This window comes from Sorex araneus, chromosome 10 (genome assembly GCF_027595985.1).
Source record: "Sorex araneus isolate mSorAra2 chromosome 10, mSorAra2.pri, whole genome shotgun sequence".
In the NCBI taxonomy this organism is placed as follows: domain Eukaryota; kingdom Metazoa; phylum Chordata; class Mammalia; order Eulipotyphla; family Soricidae; genus Sorex; species Sorex araneus.
In genome coordinates, this window is record NC_073311.1 from 41,211,722 (window position 1) to 41,231,627 (window position 19,906).

A 19,906-nucleotide genomic window follows, 5' to 3' on the forward strand; every position below is an offset into this window, starting at 1 on the left:
CACCTTTATCTCCTAAACAGACTCTGCTAACTTGTAAATATTGTTTTTCTTTTCTCCTTAAGTCCTTTGCATAGTTAATTCAGAGCAATGTCTTTTTTGTATAGATGCAGGAAGACAGTTAATGATATGCTTTTGTAACTTGGGAGTTAATTGACTTCAAATGATATTCACTCCAGGCATTTGTTCTCTTGACTTAAGCCTCAGTTTCCCTTACTTCCTAGCACCCCCAAAACAGGGTCCTGATGAAGGACAGATGGATCCAGAGCAAGCTGTGAGCTACCCTGGCATCGAATGGGCCTGGCCAAAGTGCCATAATACTTCACTATAACTTAAGAGTATGGTCATGGACAAATTCTGTCATGATCCAAAAAGTAACATCTAGATTAGGACCCTGCTAGGGTTAGGAAAGATTAATCTGGCCTGAGCACTGTGGTCTGATATCTGTGGCAACAGGTTCCCAGGAGAACCACCCTACAAGCTCAATGTATCTTTCACTGCATCCATACAAAATAACTAATATTAAGAAGTAGAATTAAGATGTTAATTAAGAAATTGGACTAAGGAAAGGAGAAACACCCTTAGGGGGGGAGAGAGAGAGAGAGAGAGAGAGAGAGAGAGAGAGAGAGAGAGAGAGAGAGAGAGAGAGAGACCAGGGCAGCAAGATAGAGCACAGAGAGACAAGCAAGGGGGACAGAGGGAGAAGAATGTAGGGGAAGAATGCAGGAGCAGGTCTGTGGAGAGATGAGACGAGACTGTGAGAGGGAGAGAGGGAGTGCAGAGAGATGAGCCGGAGAGACAGGAGGAGACTAGAATGGGGGGCTCAGTGAATGGAACAGGCGCTTGGGGAGAATGGAATTAACGGCAACTGATCACCGACCAGCCTGTCCCTCGTTTCCTTCGTCTGCTCATGACATCGGCCCTCCTGAATGGGCGAGTGGCCCGAGACCACTGAAGGCAGGCGGTGAGAGAGAGAGTCACCGGGGCTTTCCCTAGCCACCCAAAGATTACACAACTCTCTCTTTCTCTCTGTCTCTGTCTCTCTGTCTCTGTGTCTCTCTCTTTCCTCCCGCCCTTCTCTCTCTCTGTGTCTGTCTCCCGTTTGGACATTATGACTTACCATACAGATACTGAGAGGTTATCATGTTTGTTTCTTTACCTACTTGAAGCACGCAGTTCTTATCCAGAGTGCTCATTTCCAATTATCATTGCCATAGTGGTTCCTTCTCTATCCCAGCTGCCTTCTTCCCCAGCATCTGAGGCATCTGAGGCAGGCTTCCAACCGAGAACCAATCAGTAACTGCTATCTTTCCATTTGTAAAATCATACCAATTATGGACAAAGATTCACTCTAAAGTGACAACATTCCTTGTAACATTATATGAAAGTACCAAGAAATATGGACTCGTAGCAGAGAAGAAACCAATCATGTCCATTTACTGTGCATCTGTGGAAAATCAGTAGTATGCTGGGCACTAGGGAAACCTATTATTTGTCACATTGTCCTGGATGTAAGGATTTCACAGGCAAGCAAATAAATATTTTTCTACAAAATATCTAATAGAACTATGTGAAGAGTAGGGGCTGGTCATGGATAAAATAAGTTTTTGAACTGGAGAAGACTTCAAAAAGGAGTTATTCCTTGACCAAACCCTATTCCAGAAGTGATATTTACCAACAGAATTGAATATGATGGCTTTCCAAGCTGAATAAAGAGTGTTCTAAAACTCAAGAAATATCAATTCTATAATCATTTTGGTATATTTGGGTAGAGTAAATAAAAAATTTGAGACATATTTGTATGGAGACTGTTGGGTATGGTAGAACATTTGACGTTCTTTATATAGTAATAGAGAAGATGTGAAAAGTTTTTCAACAGTGCAGTGACACAATCAAACTTACACTTAAAAATTTAATTCTGTGAAATATCTAAGTTTTAACTTATTTCAATATTGCCAAGGCAATATACAACAAACTCAGCTAGCATCTACTTAATGGGGGAACATGGAAAGTCATTTCTCTATGATGATCGGACAAAAAGATAAGGATGTCCACTTTTACCACTATTATTCAACATATACTTGGAAGTCCTAAACATAGTAATTAGGCAGAGAGGAGAAATTGGAAGAATTCTAATTGGTAAAGAATTTAAACTTCTATTCACTGATGACATGACATTGTAAATAGAAAACCCTAAAAAATTATTTAAAAAAAGACTCCTAGAAACAATAAACCTTGTACATAAAAGCAGCAGGTTACAAAAACTAATGCATAAAAATCTGTTACATTCTTATATGTAAGTAATTAGTTAGAAACTGGGCTGGAGCAATAGCGCAGTGGGTAGGCCATTCACCTTGCACGCGGCCAACCCCGGTTTGATTCCTCCGCCCCTCTGGGAGAGACTGGCAAGCTACCAAGAGTATCTTTCCCGCACGGCAGAGCCTGGCAAGCTACCTATGGCGTGTTCCATATGCCAAAAACAGTAACAAGTCTCACAATGGAGATGTTACTGGTGCCCGCTCGAACAAATTGATGAGCAATGGGATGACAGTGATATAGTGAATTAGTTAGAAAATAAATTTTAAGATAAAAACCTATCCTAACTGTAATTGTGTCCCCAAACCACAATTACCAAATTATCAAATTTCCTTATCATCAAAGAAAAATAAAAGAAGATAAAAGGTCATGAACCTATATAAAAAGTAGCAAGTTATGAAGTCAAAAGCACAGAAATCTGTTGCATTCTTATATGTAAATAATGATTCAGAAGAAAAGGAAAAACCTATCCCACCTGTAATTGTGTCCCAAGAACTCTACTGTCTAGTAATTAATCTAACAAAGAAGGCGAAAGACTTAATTAAAATTCAAATCACTTCTGAAAGAAGTTTTTAAAAAGGCACAAGGAAAGAGAAACATTACTGGTTCACTGATTGGATGAACCAGCATCATTAAAATGAACATCTTGCCCAAAGTAAGATGTAATTTACAAAAGCAATGCAATCCTCATCAGAATCCCCATGACATTTTTCAAGGACAGAGCAGAAATACTTTTAAAATTCTTATACAACCATAAAATTCCCTTAATAACAAAAGCATTTCTGAGATCGAAAAGAAGATGAGAGGCATTGCATGCTTAGAGTTTAACTGATACTACAAAGCTATAGTAATCAAAACCATGTAGTATTGGAACAAAGACTCTCAGATCACTGAAATAAATCCTCAGATGCATAGACAGTTAATATAAGATAAAGGGGCTAGGTGAAGGAAAGTCTCTTCAACAAATGATTCTAGAAAAACTGGATATCAAAGGAAAAATATAAGAAATAAAGGAAGAAAAAAATTAGACCGTATTTCACATGGTACAGAAAAGTTGATTCGAAATAGATTAAAAAGCTTGATACCAAAACTGTTATATAAAATGCATCGAGGAAAACATAGGCAGAACTTTCCAAGATCTTGACAGCATTAACAAAGAAAACAAAAGCAGAAATAAACAAATAGGGCCATATCTGCTCTGGAAGGAAATGAGGCATAAAATAAAAAGACCCCACCAATTGGGAGAAAACATTTACACACATAAATTGAACAAAGGTTTAATATCAAATGTATATATAAAGCTTAACAATAAAAGACAAACAACCCCATAAAAATGGGGTGAGAACAGACACTTTCTCAAAGAAGACATAAAGATCATCACAGACATGAAAAAGTGTCCATCATCACCAATTACCAGAAAAATGCAAGTCAAAAAAACAACAAGATATCATTTCACACCAGTGAGATTGTTTTATATCAAAAATACCTGGAAACAAAAAGCACTGGCTGGGATGTGGCAAAATAGGAATTCTTATTTACTGTCGATTTAGATGCTGGATAACATAGACATACCTATGCTCATCATAACACTATAATAGCCAAGACCTGGAAGCAATCCAACTATCCAATAATAGGTGAGTATATAATTAAATTATGATGGTATATGCACAAAGAAACAAAACTCAGCTATGAGAAGAGTGAATTATTTTTCCCAGTTTGCTGCAACTTGGATAAAATTGAGGGTATTTTGCGAAGTGAGCTAGAAAGCAAAAGACCAGAAGATCTAACACATGTGTGGCATATAAAAAAAAGACCAAAATGAAGGGGGATTCCCCCTCTTTACTACCCTTGACCCCAGTGTTTAGAGAGGAGGACAGAGAAGGAAAGAAATCAAGGGGGAAAGAGAAAAATAGGAAGGAATGGGTGAACAGACATTAGGGTTTCCATTATACTGGTGATACAGGTAAGTGATACAGAAATATATTCAAAACACAAACTCAACAACACTGAAATCATGAGAGCTAAGCTGCAACCAGTGAAACTTCTGTAATGTGCCTGTCAAGTTGACGGGCTGGGGATGGGCCAAGAGGCTGGGGGTTGGGAGGGAGTATGGGAACACTGGTGGTGGGGTTGGTGTTAAAACATATGCTCAAAATTCAACTATCAATAACCTTTAAAATCATAGTTCTTTAATTATAAAAAATGAATAAATTGCCCCCCCAAAAAATGAGAATTGAGGCAAGAAGTTGATGGGGAAGAAAAGACAATGGGATAGTCGTTGAGGAGTCTTGGCACACTGGTGGAGGGATAGTTGTAACAACACGCAAGTATGAACAATCATTTCAAAACTGTTGCAAATTATGATACCTCAGGGAAAAAATTGTCTTTAATGTGAGGGGGCAATCACAACAAAATGTAGATATGTGGGGGTGGGGGGAAAGGTGGCAGGAATCATGGAGTCGGCTCTCAATGCTGCCTGTGACAGATGCAGAGTCCAGTAGAAGAGTTGAAATCACTAGAGCCCAGCGAGGGACAGGTGGCTCTCTGAAGTAGCAGGGAGTTATTTGGGAAACTGCCTGGAATGCAATCTGTTGTGGAGCTGCTCACCACGGCATGGTAGAGACAAGAGAAGCCTGTAGTAAAAAGATTGAGGCAGACACGTAGGGTATCAACCCAAGTTATGTAGGTACAGAACGAAAAGGAGGAAATGTCCTCGATGAAGGCAACAGAAATAGAAGATGCAAGGACATAAAAAGATCTAGCAGTTTTTTGTTTTTTTTTTTTGCTGCTTTTTTTGGGTCAGACCCAGCGATGCCCAGGGGTTACTCCTGGCTCTGCACTCAGGAATTACTCCTGGCGGTGCTCGGGGGACCAGATGGGATGCAGGGGATTGAACCTGGGTCAGCCGCATGCAAGGCAAATGCTCTACCCACTGTCCTATCGCTCCAGTCCCAGGTCTACCAGTCTTGAAACTATTTACAAGTGATAGCAGGAAAAGGATTTCTCCACAGCACAGACTTGGAAATAACCATGATGTTTTCTCTCTATTAAAAAGAAATCACTGCCAGATTTTCTCTTACCATTTTACTTCTAGCTATAATGATCATAGATATATCACACAAAAATATCACTAATAAGAGAGAAATTTTTCAAGACATAAACACGCTAGTAGATAAAATCAAGAGAGAAAACTATCAAGCAAACTAAAGTAGACAAGATAATTAGAGAGAAGATATATGTGACACTGAATTTAAGTCACAAAAAAATCCCAGCTAACAAAGTAATTATATTTTCACACAAATTAAGAGAAGTCAAAAGCCAAAGAAGATTGAATTAATAAAAGATTAATTGAAAAATATTTTTGGCACAGAAATTCTGGAACAGTTACTCTCTTGCTTCTGCTATAGGTTGGGATGGATTAGCACTTATAGAAGTCTGCCTCTCCCTAGCCAGCAACATAAATTTCAGCTTTTGCTACCCTCCCACCCCAAGGCACTTTCAAAATCAGGGCACAAAGTAAACATAAATCTAAATTCAGCTTGTTCCAAGCAACTCTGTGAGTTTAAGACTCAGGACTCTGCACCTGAATTTGAACTGAATTCCTAGAATCTAGGTATTTTCATTGCCCAGACCACAATGATTCAAATAATGATAATGCCAGCAGTAATAAGCATTTATGAAACTACCTGAATGAAGCAGCTCCAAAAGTACTAAATGGACTTTTCATTTAGTAGCACCTGTTCAATACTAGAGGGAGGTCATTTTCAAAGAAGGCACTGATATATCTCCAAGCTGCAGTCGTGTTCCCTTAGCAACAGCTCTTCCTCCCAGCTAGATTTGATACTCAGTGCTGGTAGGGAAAGTTGAATTAGTAAATCACTAGAAATAAAAGTTAGATTCCAGGACCTGAGATGCAGCTCAGTGGTAAAGTGCTTGCTTCACGTGGGTTCGATTCCTTAGTATACCCCGCCCACCAAAAAAACACAAACAAGTCAGACTTCAGTTGAGTTAAGCTTGGGAAATTCACTCTAAAAATAAAGGAACATGTAAACCTCTGAAAACATTTTAAAAGGCAAAGACTTAATAGCAAGGGTAAGGCAAGAGTTCTACAGATGTGTGTTAAACATTTCTTGCTGGATTTTAGCCTGAATATGCTGTTGGGTCATACATGGGAATTGGGAGAGTATAGACAAAAGGAACATGTATTACAAATCCCATGGGGAGTCTGAACATGCTCACATTCTATTTAACACTGTAATTCCGGAGAGAGACTTGCACGATCCTGATGACACCATTTCTGGTTTATTTTCCTTAGTTATGAACTGAACCCAAAGGTTCCTATGGCCTCCAGACGGGTGCCTTAGAAGGTAGCAGTGGAGAGAGCCAAGTAGCCTCATCAATCCCAAGACCAGCTCATCAAGAGGTGACTTTACAGGCTGAAATTTACAGGGGAGACAGACAGCAGACAGGGCACTCAGAAAATTCTTCTTATCAGAGATGGATGAATTAATGTGAGCCGGCTGAAAACAGTTGTCCTGGCCAGAATGCTCTCAGCATCTGTGTGTAGATAGATAGATAGATAGATAGATAGATAGATAGATAGATAGATAGATAGATAGATAGACAGATAGACAGATGATAAATAGATAGACAGATCTCACAATCTCACTCACAGGCCACATGGTAACTGGGGTCAGAATACCCGCACCCAAGTATCCATTCTCCTGTGAAACTTAAATCCCCATGTATCAACCATTCCTTCAAAGTTTGAACAAAAGGCAAACAGATTTGTTCAGTTTTCTCCAGTGGCCAATATTTATCCTCATTAGTTCCTCCTCAAGGTTTCAAGAAAAAAATTTGAAAGCCCCAAAACAGTAAAATGCAAAATACATCATTTCTCTCTGTTTATCAACAACCTACAAATGATTTCACATTGCTCTTTAGTTTCTAAGATAAAGAGCCAACTCAACACAGCCTATCAGGTCCAGCACAAAAAGGATTTGTTTGTTTGTTTGTTTGATTTTTTCCATCTGTGACTTCAAGTTCTGCTGTTTATTCTGTTTGTCCGGGACCAGTAGCTATATTTACTATCAAAGAAATTTAATAACAATATGCTATCCTTCTTGGATAAAAAATACTACCTCCCCTCCTTGGTCTATTTCATTTCTCATTGTCTTTCAGAGCCCAATTCTTCCATGACAAAACTTTGCAGGCTCCTAAATGAAATCAAGCATATTTATAAATGCTCTCATACAACCATGAATCTTCTCAGTGATAAGCACTGAGCTAATAAATTTATTCTCCAAATAATTAATTTACCAAAATGTCACAAGGAATAACAAGCTGTTACCAATTGTCTGCATGAAACAACATCATCCCCAATATCTACTATATATTTTCATAATTTTGCACATATTGAAAAAAGTTGACAAATAAATAGTAATAGCAAAAGAGTTAAAGTTTCAGTTTACCAAGCAACTGCTCATTTTTATCTTGCTTTCTATGTGATGTACAAAGTGAACAGAAAATCATTGAAAAAAAGTTGCATGATACCAGGAGAAAAATTGGGAAAATTAAAATATAGAATCATTTCATGATTCACCAAGAACTGGTGAAAATATATTTTTACTAATGTTTTTACATAGCACTGTAGCACTGTCATCCTGTTGTTCATCCATTTGCTTGAGTGGGCACCATTAACATCTCCAGGGAGGCTGTGACACTTGTTACTGTTTTTGACATATCGAATACGCCATGGGTAACTTGCCAGGCTCTGCTGCGCGGGCGAGACACTCTAGGTAGCTTGCCAGGCTCTCTGAGATGGACGGAGGAACTGAACCTGGGTTGGCCGCGTGCAAGGCAAATGCCCTACACGCTGTGCTATCGCTCCAGTCCATTGCTAAAACAAAGCTTTCTTTAGACTGCCTTCTGTTGGTTTATCTAAAGTACAGTATATAAGAGTATCACTGTATCACTGTCATCCCATTGTTCATCAATTTACTCAAGAGGGCGCCAGTAACATCTTTATTCATCCCAGCCCCGAGATTTTAGCAGCCTCTCCTTACTCGTTTTTCCCAACAATTGGAAGCTCTTTTCAGGGTCAGGGGAATGAGACCTGTTATTAATTACTGTATTTGGCATATCGAATATGCCACGGGGAGTGCCAGGCTCTTCCAATCTAAGAGTAATTCAAAGAAATTCTTATGTAAATTTTAAGGGCATCTCCCTGAAAAATCAAAGGGTGCACAATTCTCACTGGCCCTTAGTTTCTTCCCTAACAGCTCATCTTGAATCTCAGCTTGGCCATTTAAAAGATCGTTTCATCGCATCTGCCTCTGGTCTCCACACCAGCTGGAGACCGCAGCCTCCCTCAGCTGCCTGTAGCTGGGGCCTGCTGAACCAACACTGTCTTAGCAGCTGCCGGTATATTTCGAGTTCCTGTGAACTCGTTAAAAGGAAGACCTTCATTTGCTTTCCTGACAATCCCTAAGCAGTGAGGAAAGTTCAGACCCCCTTCCCTGATCTAATTTTAGTACCGAATGCTTCTTCTCCCTTGCAGACAAGCATCCAATGATGCTTTGCACCAGAACCTTTGTTTTTGTTCTTTCTCTCATTTGGAAAAAGGCACTTTTTCTGCTACACTCCTTTTCAACTCCCCCCTCCTATTATTTTTTTCTAGCAGCAATGATGACTCAACACCATTAACTAAACTGGAGATCATTGTTACCCAGAGTAGTTAACTTCCTTTGTATAGGCCAAAGCTAGCTAGCCCATAAAATGATTCACTAACACAGAGTGTTCTGGAATTTTTCCAGGAAATTTTTCAGGGAGCCCAGCAAGCTATTGAGAGAGTATCCCGCCCGCACGGGCAGAGCCTGGCAAGCATATTTGATATGCCAAAAACAGTAATGATGGATCTCATTCCCCTGACCTTGAAAGAGCCGCCAATCATTGGGAAAGACAAGTAAGGAGAGGCTGCTGAAATCTCAGGCCTGGGAGGAATAGAGACGTTACTGGTGCCCACTCAAGTAAATCGACGAACAACAGGATGACAGTGATAATGACAGTGATGAAAATTCAAAAATAATATTTCCTTTATCAAAGGAACAAGTTGAAAATCAGTAAAGTTTAGTGACCTGATGTTAAATATCCAGCAAATCAGTGACAAAATTGACTATAGAACTCATTCTCTTTCAGTACATACCATATTTGTGGTGGTGATTTTTGTGTTAGTTCTTAAATACAAAATGTAACAAACCATCAATATACAAGATAATTAAATGCGTTATTTCCAAGTTGATGAAATCCTACCTTAAATAGTTTCACTTGCAAAATTTAAAGCTATATTTTACTCTTTTTTTTAAATTTACTTTGATTTTCTGTGCAGAGAGTCTCTTGCCCTCACACCTGTCTGTCATCCCCCAGGCCTTCTCAGAGGGGATGGGCTCCAGCTTCCCTCCCCAGCCCTAGCAGAGCTCCTGGTGGCTGAAGACCTCCAGAATCTAGCCACAACCATGTTCCAGGCCCCTCTCCACACGTTTGGACGAGCCTCACGCATGAAGAAACTGGCAGAGGAACCCAGGTGTGTGGGACCCGGGGCTGAGACCTCCAAGGCTGCTTAGATCTGGACTGGGCCTCCTCTGCCCAGATTTCCCATTTCCCAGTAGCTAGGCGGTCACACCCAGGGACTGCCCCCAGCGCCCATGTAATCCCATCAACGGCCAGCAACCCGAGACTTAAAAGTAAGCTCCTGGAACTGCGCAATATCTTATAGCCTACTTCTCCCTCTGGGAGATCCTGGCAAACTACTGGGAGTTTCCTGCGCACACGGGAGAGCCTCACAAGGTCCCCATGGTGTATTAATATGCCAAAATCAGTAACAAGCTGGGTCTCATTCCTTTGACCCTGAAAGAGCCTCCAATACAGCATCGTTGGAAGGACGAGTAGAGAGAGGATTCTAAAATCTCGGCGCTTGGACGAATGGAGATGTTATTGAGACCACTCGAGAAATTCGATGATCAATGGGATGATGATGATGATGATGATAATGATGATGATGATGAGGATGATGATGATGATGATGATGATGATGATGATGATAATGATGATGATGATGATGATGATGATGATGATGATGATGATGATGATGATTTTATCAGGCCTTTCCATAGCAGTGTGCTTCTGCATTATTAAATACAAGCCTATTCTAAAATTTTTCATGCCACATCGAGGATGACATATTACATTTAAACACCAAAGTAGGGCCCAGAGAGATAGTACAGTGGGTAAGGCACTTGCTAGGTTCTATCTCTAGCACCCCATATAGTCCCCCTAGCCTACCTAGAGTGATTCCTGAGCACAGAGTCAGGAGTAAGCCCTGAGCACTGCCAGGTGTGGCCTTACCCCCCATCCCCAAAATTTTTTAACATGTCAACTACAGTAACACACTACTTAAAACCAGTGGTCTGTACTATTTGCACAACAACTGTCAAGCAAGCAGAATAGGTAGGGCACTTGTCTCACATATTCAAAAAACTGAACATTTTACAGGTTCAATCTCGGGCATCCCATATGGTCTCCTGAGCCCTGCTGGGTGTGACCACTACGTGCAGAGTCAAGAGTAAGCCCTGAGATGGTCCCCTGGGTGGGGACCCAAAAACAAAAACAAAACAAAACAGAAAACTACTTTACCTCTTAAGAAGTTAGATGTACATTCTGGTTAATGGTCAAACTAAGAAATACAATGATTATTTTAACTGTTCTCATATTGCAGGTGGTTCTACTAAAGTTCTGACTATAGGAATACATATATGTCCTCTCTTCAGTTCAAAGTAGTCAAAGGGCAACAGGAATTTGTGACTGCAGCCCTAACTTCTCTTGGTATAAATTAATAAGTAGAAGCATCTACCTCCATGAGTAAGCAAGATTTTCCAAAATATTAATTACCAAAAAATTTTAGAATACTAATTAAAGCTGGAAAATGTTTCCTAAAATGAAATATTACAGCAATTGTCATTCTTTTCATTTTAATATCTAAAATACAGAATTATCAAATTAAAAATAATTACTGATAATTATATCTTCCCCCCAACTCTTTTTGATCTCCATATGCATTTATTTATAATTTATGTGCCTACCTCTCTATAAAATTGCACTTAGTGATTGACAGACTTTCAATAAGTAATCTTGCTTGCTCAGTGAATGCATTCCAAGCTTCATGTAGACCTCAAATATTTATGTTAATATATAATAACTAGTGGACTGGAGTGATAGCACAGCAAATAGGGCGTTTGTCTTGCATGTGGCCAATCCAGGCTCGATTCCTCCACCCCTCTCAGAGAGCCCAGCAAGCTACTGAGAGTATCCTGCCTGCACGGCAGAGCCTGGCAAGCTACCCGTGGTGTATTTGATATGCCAAAAACAGTAACAAGTCTCACAATGGAGATGTTACTGGTGCCCGCTCGAGCAAATCGATGAACAACAGGACGATAGTGCTACAGTGCTATAATAACTAGTACAAAGAATTACTAACATTTACTGAGATCTAACTATGTCACAGACACTGTTAATCACTTTTCATGCATAACCATACTATAGGGTAAATTCATCTAATTATGTGTTAATTTAATTCTGGCAAAGAAAATCTCAGCATAAAGAGTTACCTTACATAGCTAGGTGAGAGCTTCAGTCTCAGAGTAATCAATCAAACTTAAGCAGTTTGACACCAGTGGCTCTGATTTGTCAGGCACCTATCCATTCTAGTTTATTTTTCTTGAAAGAGGACCAACACAATAAAGAAGCAAACAAGTGAATGATATCACTTTACATAGTAAATAAGGTTATGAAAAAGGAATTTTTAACAGAAGTGACAAGAACAGAATCCAAAAAAGGGTTGAGAAGATGGATTCTACACCAGCTTTGTATTCTAGCTCTGTCTTTATGGATACTGGTGGCTATTTATTCTTCTGTGTTTTCTCACCTATAAATAATAGTTATGAAGTTTACATGGGTTTCCCATATATAAAGTATCCATTATAGTTCATATCATACAGTTTTATATAAGTAATACTTCTCATTAAGTATCAATCACTGTATCACTGTCATCACATTGTTCATCAATTTGCTCGAGCGGGCACCAATAACATCTCCATTGTGAGACTTGTTGCTACTGTTTTTGGCATATTGAATATGGATAGCTTGCCAGATTCTACAGAGCAGGTGAAATACTCTCCATAGCTTGCTGGGCTCTCTGAGAGGGACAGAGAAATCAAACCTGGTTCGACTGTGTGCAAGGCAAATGCCCTGCCCACTGTGCTATCACTCCAGCCCACACATATAATCTTTGTAGATAGAAAAATGTAAAAAATCTAACATTCAGCCTATCGATGAAGCCAACATTATTTGTGGCACTGGGAAGGAAATCTAGAGGGGCTGGAGAGATAGTGCACTGCGTGGATAGTGTTTGCTTTGCAGGTCATGGACCTGTCTTCGACCCCCAGCATCCCATATATCCCCCAGCACTACCACACCTAGGGTAACTATGAGCATCTTCAAGTGTAGCCCCAAAACAAAACAAACAAACAAACAAAACCAAAAAAACCAAAAGTGAAATTTTATTTATTTTGATTTGGGGGCCACAGCCAGAAGTGCTAAGGGGCTACACAAATCAGTGTGTACGGTTGGGGGTGGCCCTAGAGTGTACTGAGGAACTGTGAGGTGCCAGGGAGTAAACCTGGGCTTTCCGTGTGCAAAGCATGCCACTCCAGCCCCAATCTCAAACAAGCGGAACTCTATCTTTTAATTTTGGAGTCATACCCAGGCGTGGTCAGAGGCTCTTTATTCCTGGCGGAGTGCTTGGCAGCTGCTCCTAATAGTGTAGGATTAGCCTACACCAAGGTCTGGGGGCAGGGCGGGGTGGCTGGGTATATTGATCCGTGCCTCTGATGTAGGCAGGCAGAGGGATAGGGAAGGCTCCCTTCCAAGGCAGCAGCAGGAAATTTTTTGGGTTATAGCCCTGAAGTTGTGAAAGCCAACCTTGAAGAAAACAGGAACTAAGGCCCGATAAGACCCTCACCTATTGCCAGCAACAGACCAGAGCAGCTCCAGCAGAAACAAAAGGCCAGGAAAAGAATTTCAAGACCATCACGAAGTATTAATATATTTATTAAATAATATTTAAATTATATAATATAGGATTTATTATAATACTGCCTATTAACAGTATGTTTTGAACCTTGATATTATAATGATCATAATTAGGGCTTCTAATTGAGGTTGGGAAATCTACGAAGGTCTTTATGAAGAAGAACTTTTGAGCTAAAACAAAAATGACACATAGTCACATGATAATTTGAAGACAGAGATTATAGGCACCAGGATTGAAAATCCTAAATAAACTCTCAGGGCTAGCACTGTCACTGTCACTGTCATCCCATTGCTCATCAATTTGTTCGAATGGGCACCAGTAACATCTCTCATTGAGAGACTTATTGTTACTGTTTTTAGCATATCCAATACGCACGGGTAGCTTGCCAGGCTCTGCCTCTCGGGCTCAATACTCTCGGTAGCTTGCAGGGCTCCCCGAGAGGGGCGGAGGAATCGAACTCCGGTTGGCTGCGTGAAAGGCAAACGCCCAGCTGTGCTATCGCTCCAGCCCTCAGGGCTAGTTTGCATTGAAAAGAAGGTCAGTGTGGGTCAGATGAGTTTGCAAAGGTAACATTAAAGAGTCAGTGAGGATCCAGGGTGTACTGAGCTTATTTGCCATGGTAAGAAGTTGGATTTTATTTTTATTCAATGAAGCAATTTAACCACTGGAGCACTTTAAGCATAATAATGACATACATCGATTTGCATTTTATAAATATGACTCCAGCTGCCATGAAAAGATTGAATTTTCACTTCCATAGAATATCAATCTCACCTCTTCGACTATTTTTAAACTCCTAATTTTTTTCCTATGGGAAAAGATATACTATTTTTGCAATGCTTATATCAGTGCTCTTAAAAATAGTCTACTCCTGTATTTTATGGTTCATTGTGATAATTTTATGATTACATGAAAGTCCACACCAATTATGTTATCTGATTCAAAAGTTCACATTAGTCATTAACATGGTTGACTAGTTTACTTGTTTTACATCAGACACAGATATCCCCATGCTTTTCAAAAGTTCATTATGGAAGTTGCAGAAATTTTTCTGGACCCCATGCATGACTGAGTCATCAGTGGCACCCTGGAAGGGGGCAGGTGAGCCCAGGACCCGCCCAGACAGAGCCCGGGCAGTCAAAAATCTCCACACTTAACAACCACTGCCATGCTCCTGGCAGGACTCCACTACTCAAGACAAGCGTCATCCAGAAATTATTATGTTGAAAAACTCAAGGTATGTGGGTTTTGTGATTGAAATCTCCATGCTTTCATGGTATTAGGAATGGGCTACATCTCCCCATTCTCCCTGTACTTCCAGAAGCAACAGCAGGCATGCACACACCTCAAAGCTGCTACCCAGTTAAAACTTTAACTCGGATTATCTCACATTATTAAAAATTGTGGACCTTTTGGAGCAACGTCTCAAATTCTACAAAACGGATAAGCTAGGAGTAGCATACCAGATTGGATGGGATGTAATACAGAAGGCAACCTATCTCAATTATTAAAACATAAACACAGAAGGCTTAACCAGTAACAACATCTTAGTTGCAAGGGTTAATGGCTCTATGGTGAGATACAATAATCTTCACTAACTTTAAGGAAACATTTTTTGATCATTCTTTTAGCAAATTATTTATAACAAACAATATAAAATATATTATTAAGGACCTCTATGGGGCAGCCTTAAGAAGTGGTTGGTAAAATTGGGAATAATGGTGCTGGGAAGGTGCAATGGTGGTGGGATTGGTGTTAGAATACTAAGTGTCTGCAATAAATCATCATGGACAACTTTGTAAAAAAAAAATAAAATGACAAAAAAAATTTCATTAGGGCCACTTGCCTTATATGAAAGATATGCTTATTTTTACTAACTGAAGCTTAATCTTAAAACAATTTCCCCTTTTACCTTGAAAGGTGAAAAATAAAAACAAATTTAGTGTTTGTTTTGCAACAGTGGTTGTAGAAGCTTCTTAAGTAGTGGCTATAGCCAGAGTGAGCCCCGATCCTGGGATTTTCTTTTTAAATTTATTTAGTATTTTCACCATTCTAAATTTTATTACATTTTAGGGCTCATGAAGGATCGTGTTATCATTAACAGTACTGTAAACCATGGTATTTAAAATAAAATTAAAAAATAAAAAAAGAAATCCCCATGTAAATTAATGGCAATTGCTTCTTTGTTTTGTGTCATTTTGAAATTTCTACTTTCAGAGAAGGAGGGAAAAATGAAGAGATACTGTAGGTCCTAGTTCAAGTGTTTCTGTCCCTTGACCATATCAGATATTAGCTCCTTGCCTCACATCAGCAAAAAAAAAAAAATGTACTAAAAGTACATTGTGTGGCAGTAGGTATATTTTACTGGTTAAGTATAGAGATGCTCCACAATATTCATCTTAGCCCTAATGTGGTCTCCTTATAGCTCCCTCCCAGGTTCATCTTGGTTTAAGTAGATTGAAATCCCATTAAGTCACACTCAGTATTTTTATTATTATTATCATTATTATTATTATTATTTTAAAATTTAATCACAGTGAGATAAAGTTACAAGATTTCAGGTTTGAGTTTTAATCATGCAAAGATCAAACACCCATCCCTCCACCAGTGCACATTCTCCATCACCAACACCCTCCCTTTACAATCCTCCCCCTGCCTTCATGGCAGACAAATAATTTCCCCCATACTCTCTCTCTCTCTCTACTTTTGGGCACTATGGTTTGCAATACAGACACTGAGAGGATATCATGTTTGGTCCTTTATCTACTTTCAGCACACATCTCTCATTCCGAACTATTCCTCCAACCATCATTGACTTAGTGATCCCTTCTCTATTCCAACTGCCTTCTCCCCCAGTTCCTGAGTCAGGCTTCGAACTATGGGGCAATATTCCTGGCCCTTGGATCATACTAAGTATTTCCAGTAATTTGATATAGCTTTAAATAGAGTTATATATTGATGCATTGAAAGCATGCAAGGAGGTAAATAGCAGCAGAAGAACATTTCTAAGCCTCTGATTTCTTTACTACCACAATTGCATCAGATAATCTTTAATATCTAATACCTAAAAGGTTACTCATGTATTTAAAACATTATAAGACATATAAAGTGAAATGCTTTACCTTTGTGGCCAGGTTCCTCATTCTTGATTTCTGTGGTTTCCATAGAAGAAGTGGGTGGACTTACAGGAGGGCTGCAAGGGAAACTTGCACACCCTGTAGAAGTGCTGATTTCAAAATATTCTTGGTTGTGATTCATTCGATGAAAATCCAGAGAAGAGACAATAGATGTTCGTTGTTTGGGCTAAAATAAATGAACATGATGAGAATATTAATACAACCATATTATCATTAGCCCAATTCTCCCAAAATTTAAGTATATATTTTTCAACTAAACTATTCAGTTCTCATACTGAGAAGCATACTATTTACAAAACTTAATCTCTCAATAACTTAATAATTAAAAATCTATTTAATAAAAATATTATTGCATAGTTAATATAATAATGTAGATTTGTTTTAAGATTTACCCAAAAGACTAGAAATTTTGAGTATGGAAATTTTCATAACGATCGTTTTTGAAAGTTGCGACTCTAAGTCACCTTTCATTCAACTAATATTTATTAAACATCTGGCATTCATCATACCCTGAGGACATAGAATCTAATAATTAAGCCCTAGCAAAATTGAACCATAATTAAAGTGGATCCACTTTTTGGTTCTTATATAATTCAAGAAATTGTGGCATTATATATTGTCCCCAAGTACCATATGCTGAAATTTTATTACCAGAATTAAGTAAAGTTTTATGAACCATTTTATAGGATTCAGAAAGCTACTTGGTATTTGTAGTGAACTTTGATTTTTCCTTTTTAAGGATTTTAATTAATCCCCAAATTTCAAGAAAGGTTCATTTAGACATAAAAGTTAAAAATCATTAAATAACAGTACATGAAATTATAGTACATGTAATATCCTTTGTCATTAATGGACTGTTCCCTATTGCAGTTTCCTGGGTTTTTCCCATGTTTTTAATTATATTCACATTTTTTTTCCGGCTTAGCACAGTTAGTAACATTCAGAAAAATTGTGTCTTTTAGCTCTTAGACTCTGTACATTTCATAAGAAACTGAGTTCTTTACTTTTTATTCTTTGTATTTAAATTGCTAAAATATAAAATTATGATAACAAAATATTAAGTGTAATTTCTTTATAATAAAACTTATACTTTCTTTAAAACACAACAAATATCAGGGGCCAGAGTTTCAGTACAGCATGTAAGACTATCTAGCATGGAGCAGATCCCAATATGCATGTCCACCCAGTGACTCCTGAGCACAGAGCCAGGAGTAAGCCCTGAGTATAGTCAAATATGGCACAGGTACAAAATAAATAAATGAAGTGCTTTTTGGCTTAATGATATTTCCATTGTTCTCTAATGTTTACTAATTTAATCACTATCCTCTAGAGATTCTTTTCTTTCAAAGTGTTTGAGCTGCTGTTTCTCCCATTCATCATGTATTTTTAAGTTGCTATCACTTTTTATATAAACTAAGATTCTATTGAAAAGTTGGTATTTTAATGTTTTTTACATGAAGTATGAAAACTATCACAATTTTCTATGTTCCTACATAAGTGAAATATTTTTATGAAAGTGGTAAAAAGATATAAATATTATTACTGAGGCAAGTTCAAGTCATTTATAATTATGACACATCAACTTAATAACAGAATTCAAATTAGTACCCACAGAACACTCTGTTGCTATTATAGTATAAAAGATTGAAGTTTAATGTGGGTTTTTTTTTTTTCTCATGAAATGTCTGTCCTTGGAGCTACTGAATCTCAGCTTCACATTAAATATTCTTTGCATTAGACTACAACAGAACAATTAAAAGTCACTGGAGCCATTGAGTCTAATTGAAATAGCTGTTGATTCTAATGGATATCCATCAACTTAGTTTTGTTTCATCATGTTTTTTTTTTTAGGCAATGGTTCAAATTATATAATGTCTGTATATAGACAATGGGCCAAATTACTTAATTTGGCAGAGGACTAAATCTGTATGTAGCCAATTAACCAAGTTTTATGTTACTTCTCATAAACTCTCTAAAGGTCAAACCTATGGATATGTATATATTTATATTATCACTGTCATCCCGTTGTTCAGCGATTTGTTCGAGCGAGCACTAGTAATGTCTCTCATTGAAAGACATTGTTTTTGGCATATCCAATACGCACGGGTAGCTTGCCAGGCTCTGCCTCTCAGGCTCGATACTCTCGGTAGCTTGCCGGGCTCTCTGAGAGGGGAAAAGGAATCTAATTCGGGTTGGCCACATGAAAGGCGAATGCCCAACCTCTGTGCTATTGCTCCAGCCCATATATTTATATACATACCCATATATATACATATATCCACATTTATATAGATATATTAAATCATATGTATGATTATTTTACTTCAAACTATTTTCTAAATGCATGCTAGTAAAACCTGACTACCCAAAGTTCTAATTATATTAAATATATAATTTATTATAACATAAGTTATAATATAAGTTAAACTATTTTACTGCATTGATTCATCCTAAAAATATTTCCTGAGTATATATTAAATTAGAACTACTATGATAAGCACTGTGATGAGTACAGACAAGACAATGTCCCATTTTCTAAATGATTATAGACTTAATGTAGGAGTAGAGATGGTATACGTAGAAAGAAATTTTAAAAATCCAAGGATTATGCATCAATAAAATATAGTACAGAATTAAGGGCTGGGAAAATTTTTTTTGATAAAAAAAATCAAAAAGGTAGATCTCTACTGAAGGGAATGGATAAAACATTTCCATAAGAGATGATTAATTTTTGAATTGAATCTTGATGAAACAGAGACGTTAAAAGGGTGGGAGGCTGACATAAGAGAATGGGGGATAATGAAATTGCAACCTGAAAATGGCTCGGTATGGTTGTAGTGGACAGTAGATGAAGGGAGTGTTGATTCAAGATGTGAGATATGGACATTGCAGAGTTCAAATCATAAAGATCTCTAAATGCCATGCTCATCTCACCACATTTACTTGTTGAGAGATCCACTTCTTGGAAGGATACATATTGTTAAAATGACAACCAAAGTACCATATGATTCAATACAATTCCTACAAAATAACTCATAATGTCTGGAGCAATAGCACAGTGGTAGGGCATCTGCCTTGCACGCCACCGACCCAGATTTGATTCCTCCGTCCCTCTTGGACAGTCCGGGAAGCTACTGAGAGTATCTTGCCTGCATGGCAGAGCTTGGCAAGCTACCCATGACGTATTCAACATGCCAAAAACAGTAACAACAAATTGCACAATGGAGATGTTACTGGTGCCTGCTCCAGCAAATCGATGAGCAACGGAATGATAGTGACAGTGACAGTCTTTTGAAAAACATAGAACAAT

At 38.3% G+C, this 19,906-nt stretch overlaps 1 protein-coding gene across 11 annotated transcripts in view; it reads right to left on the bottom strand.

The window, feature by feature from the left end:
- The window catches only part of ANKS1B (ankyrin repeat and sterile alpha motif domain containing 1B), a 1,196,591-nt gene that overhangs the window by 675,261 nt on the left and 501,424 nt on the right, over positions 1-19,906 (bottom strand). For all 11 annotated transcript variants that reach the window (XM_055118593.1, XM_055118592.1, XM_055118591.1 and 8 more), the window contains exon 12: positions 16,582-16,762. In XM_055118593.1, the coding sequence (XP_054974568.1) occupies positions 16,582-16,762 (181 nt within the window). The remainder of the gene's footprint in view (positions 1-16,581; positions 16,763-19,906) is intronic.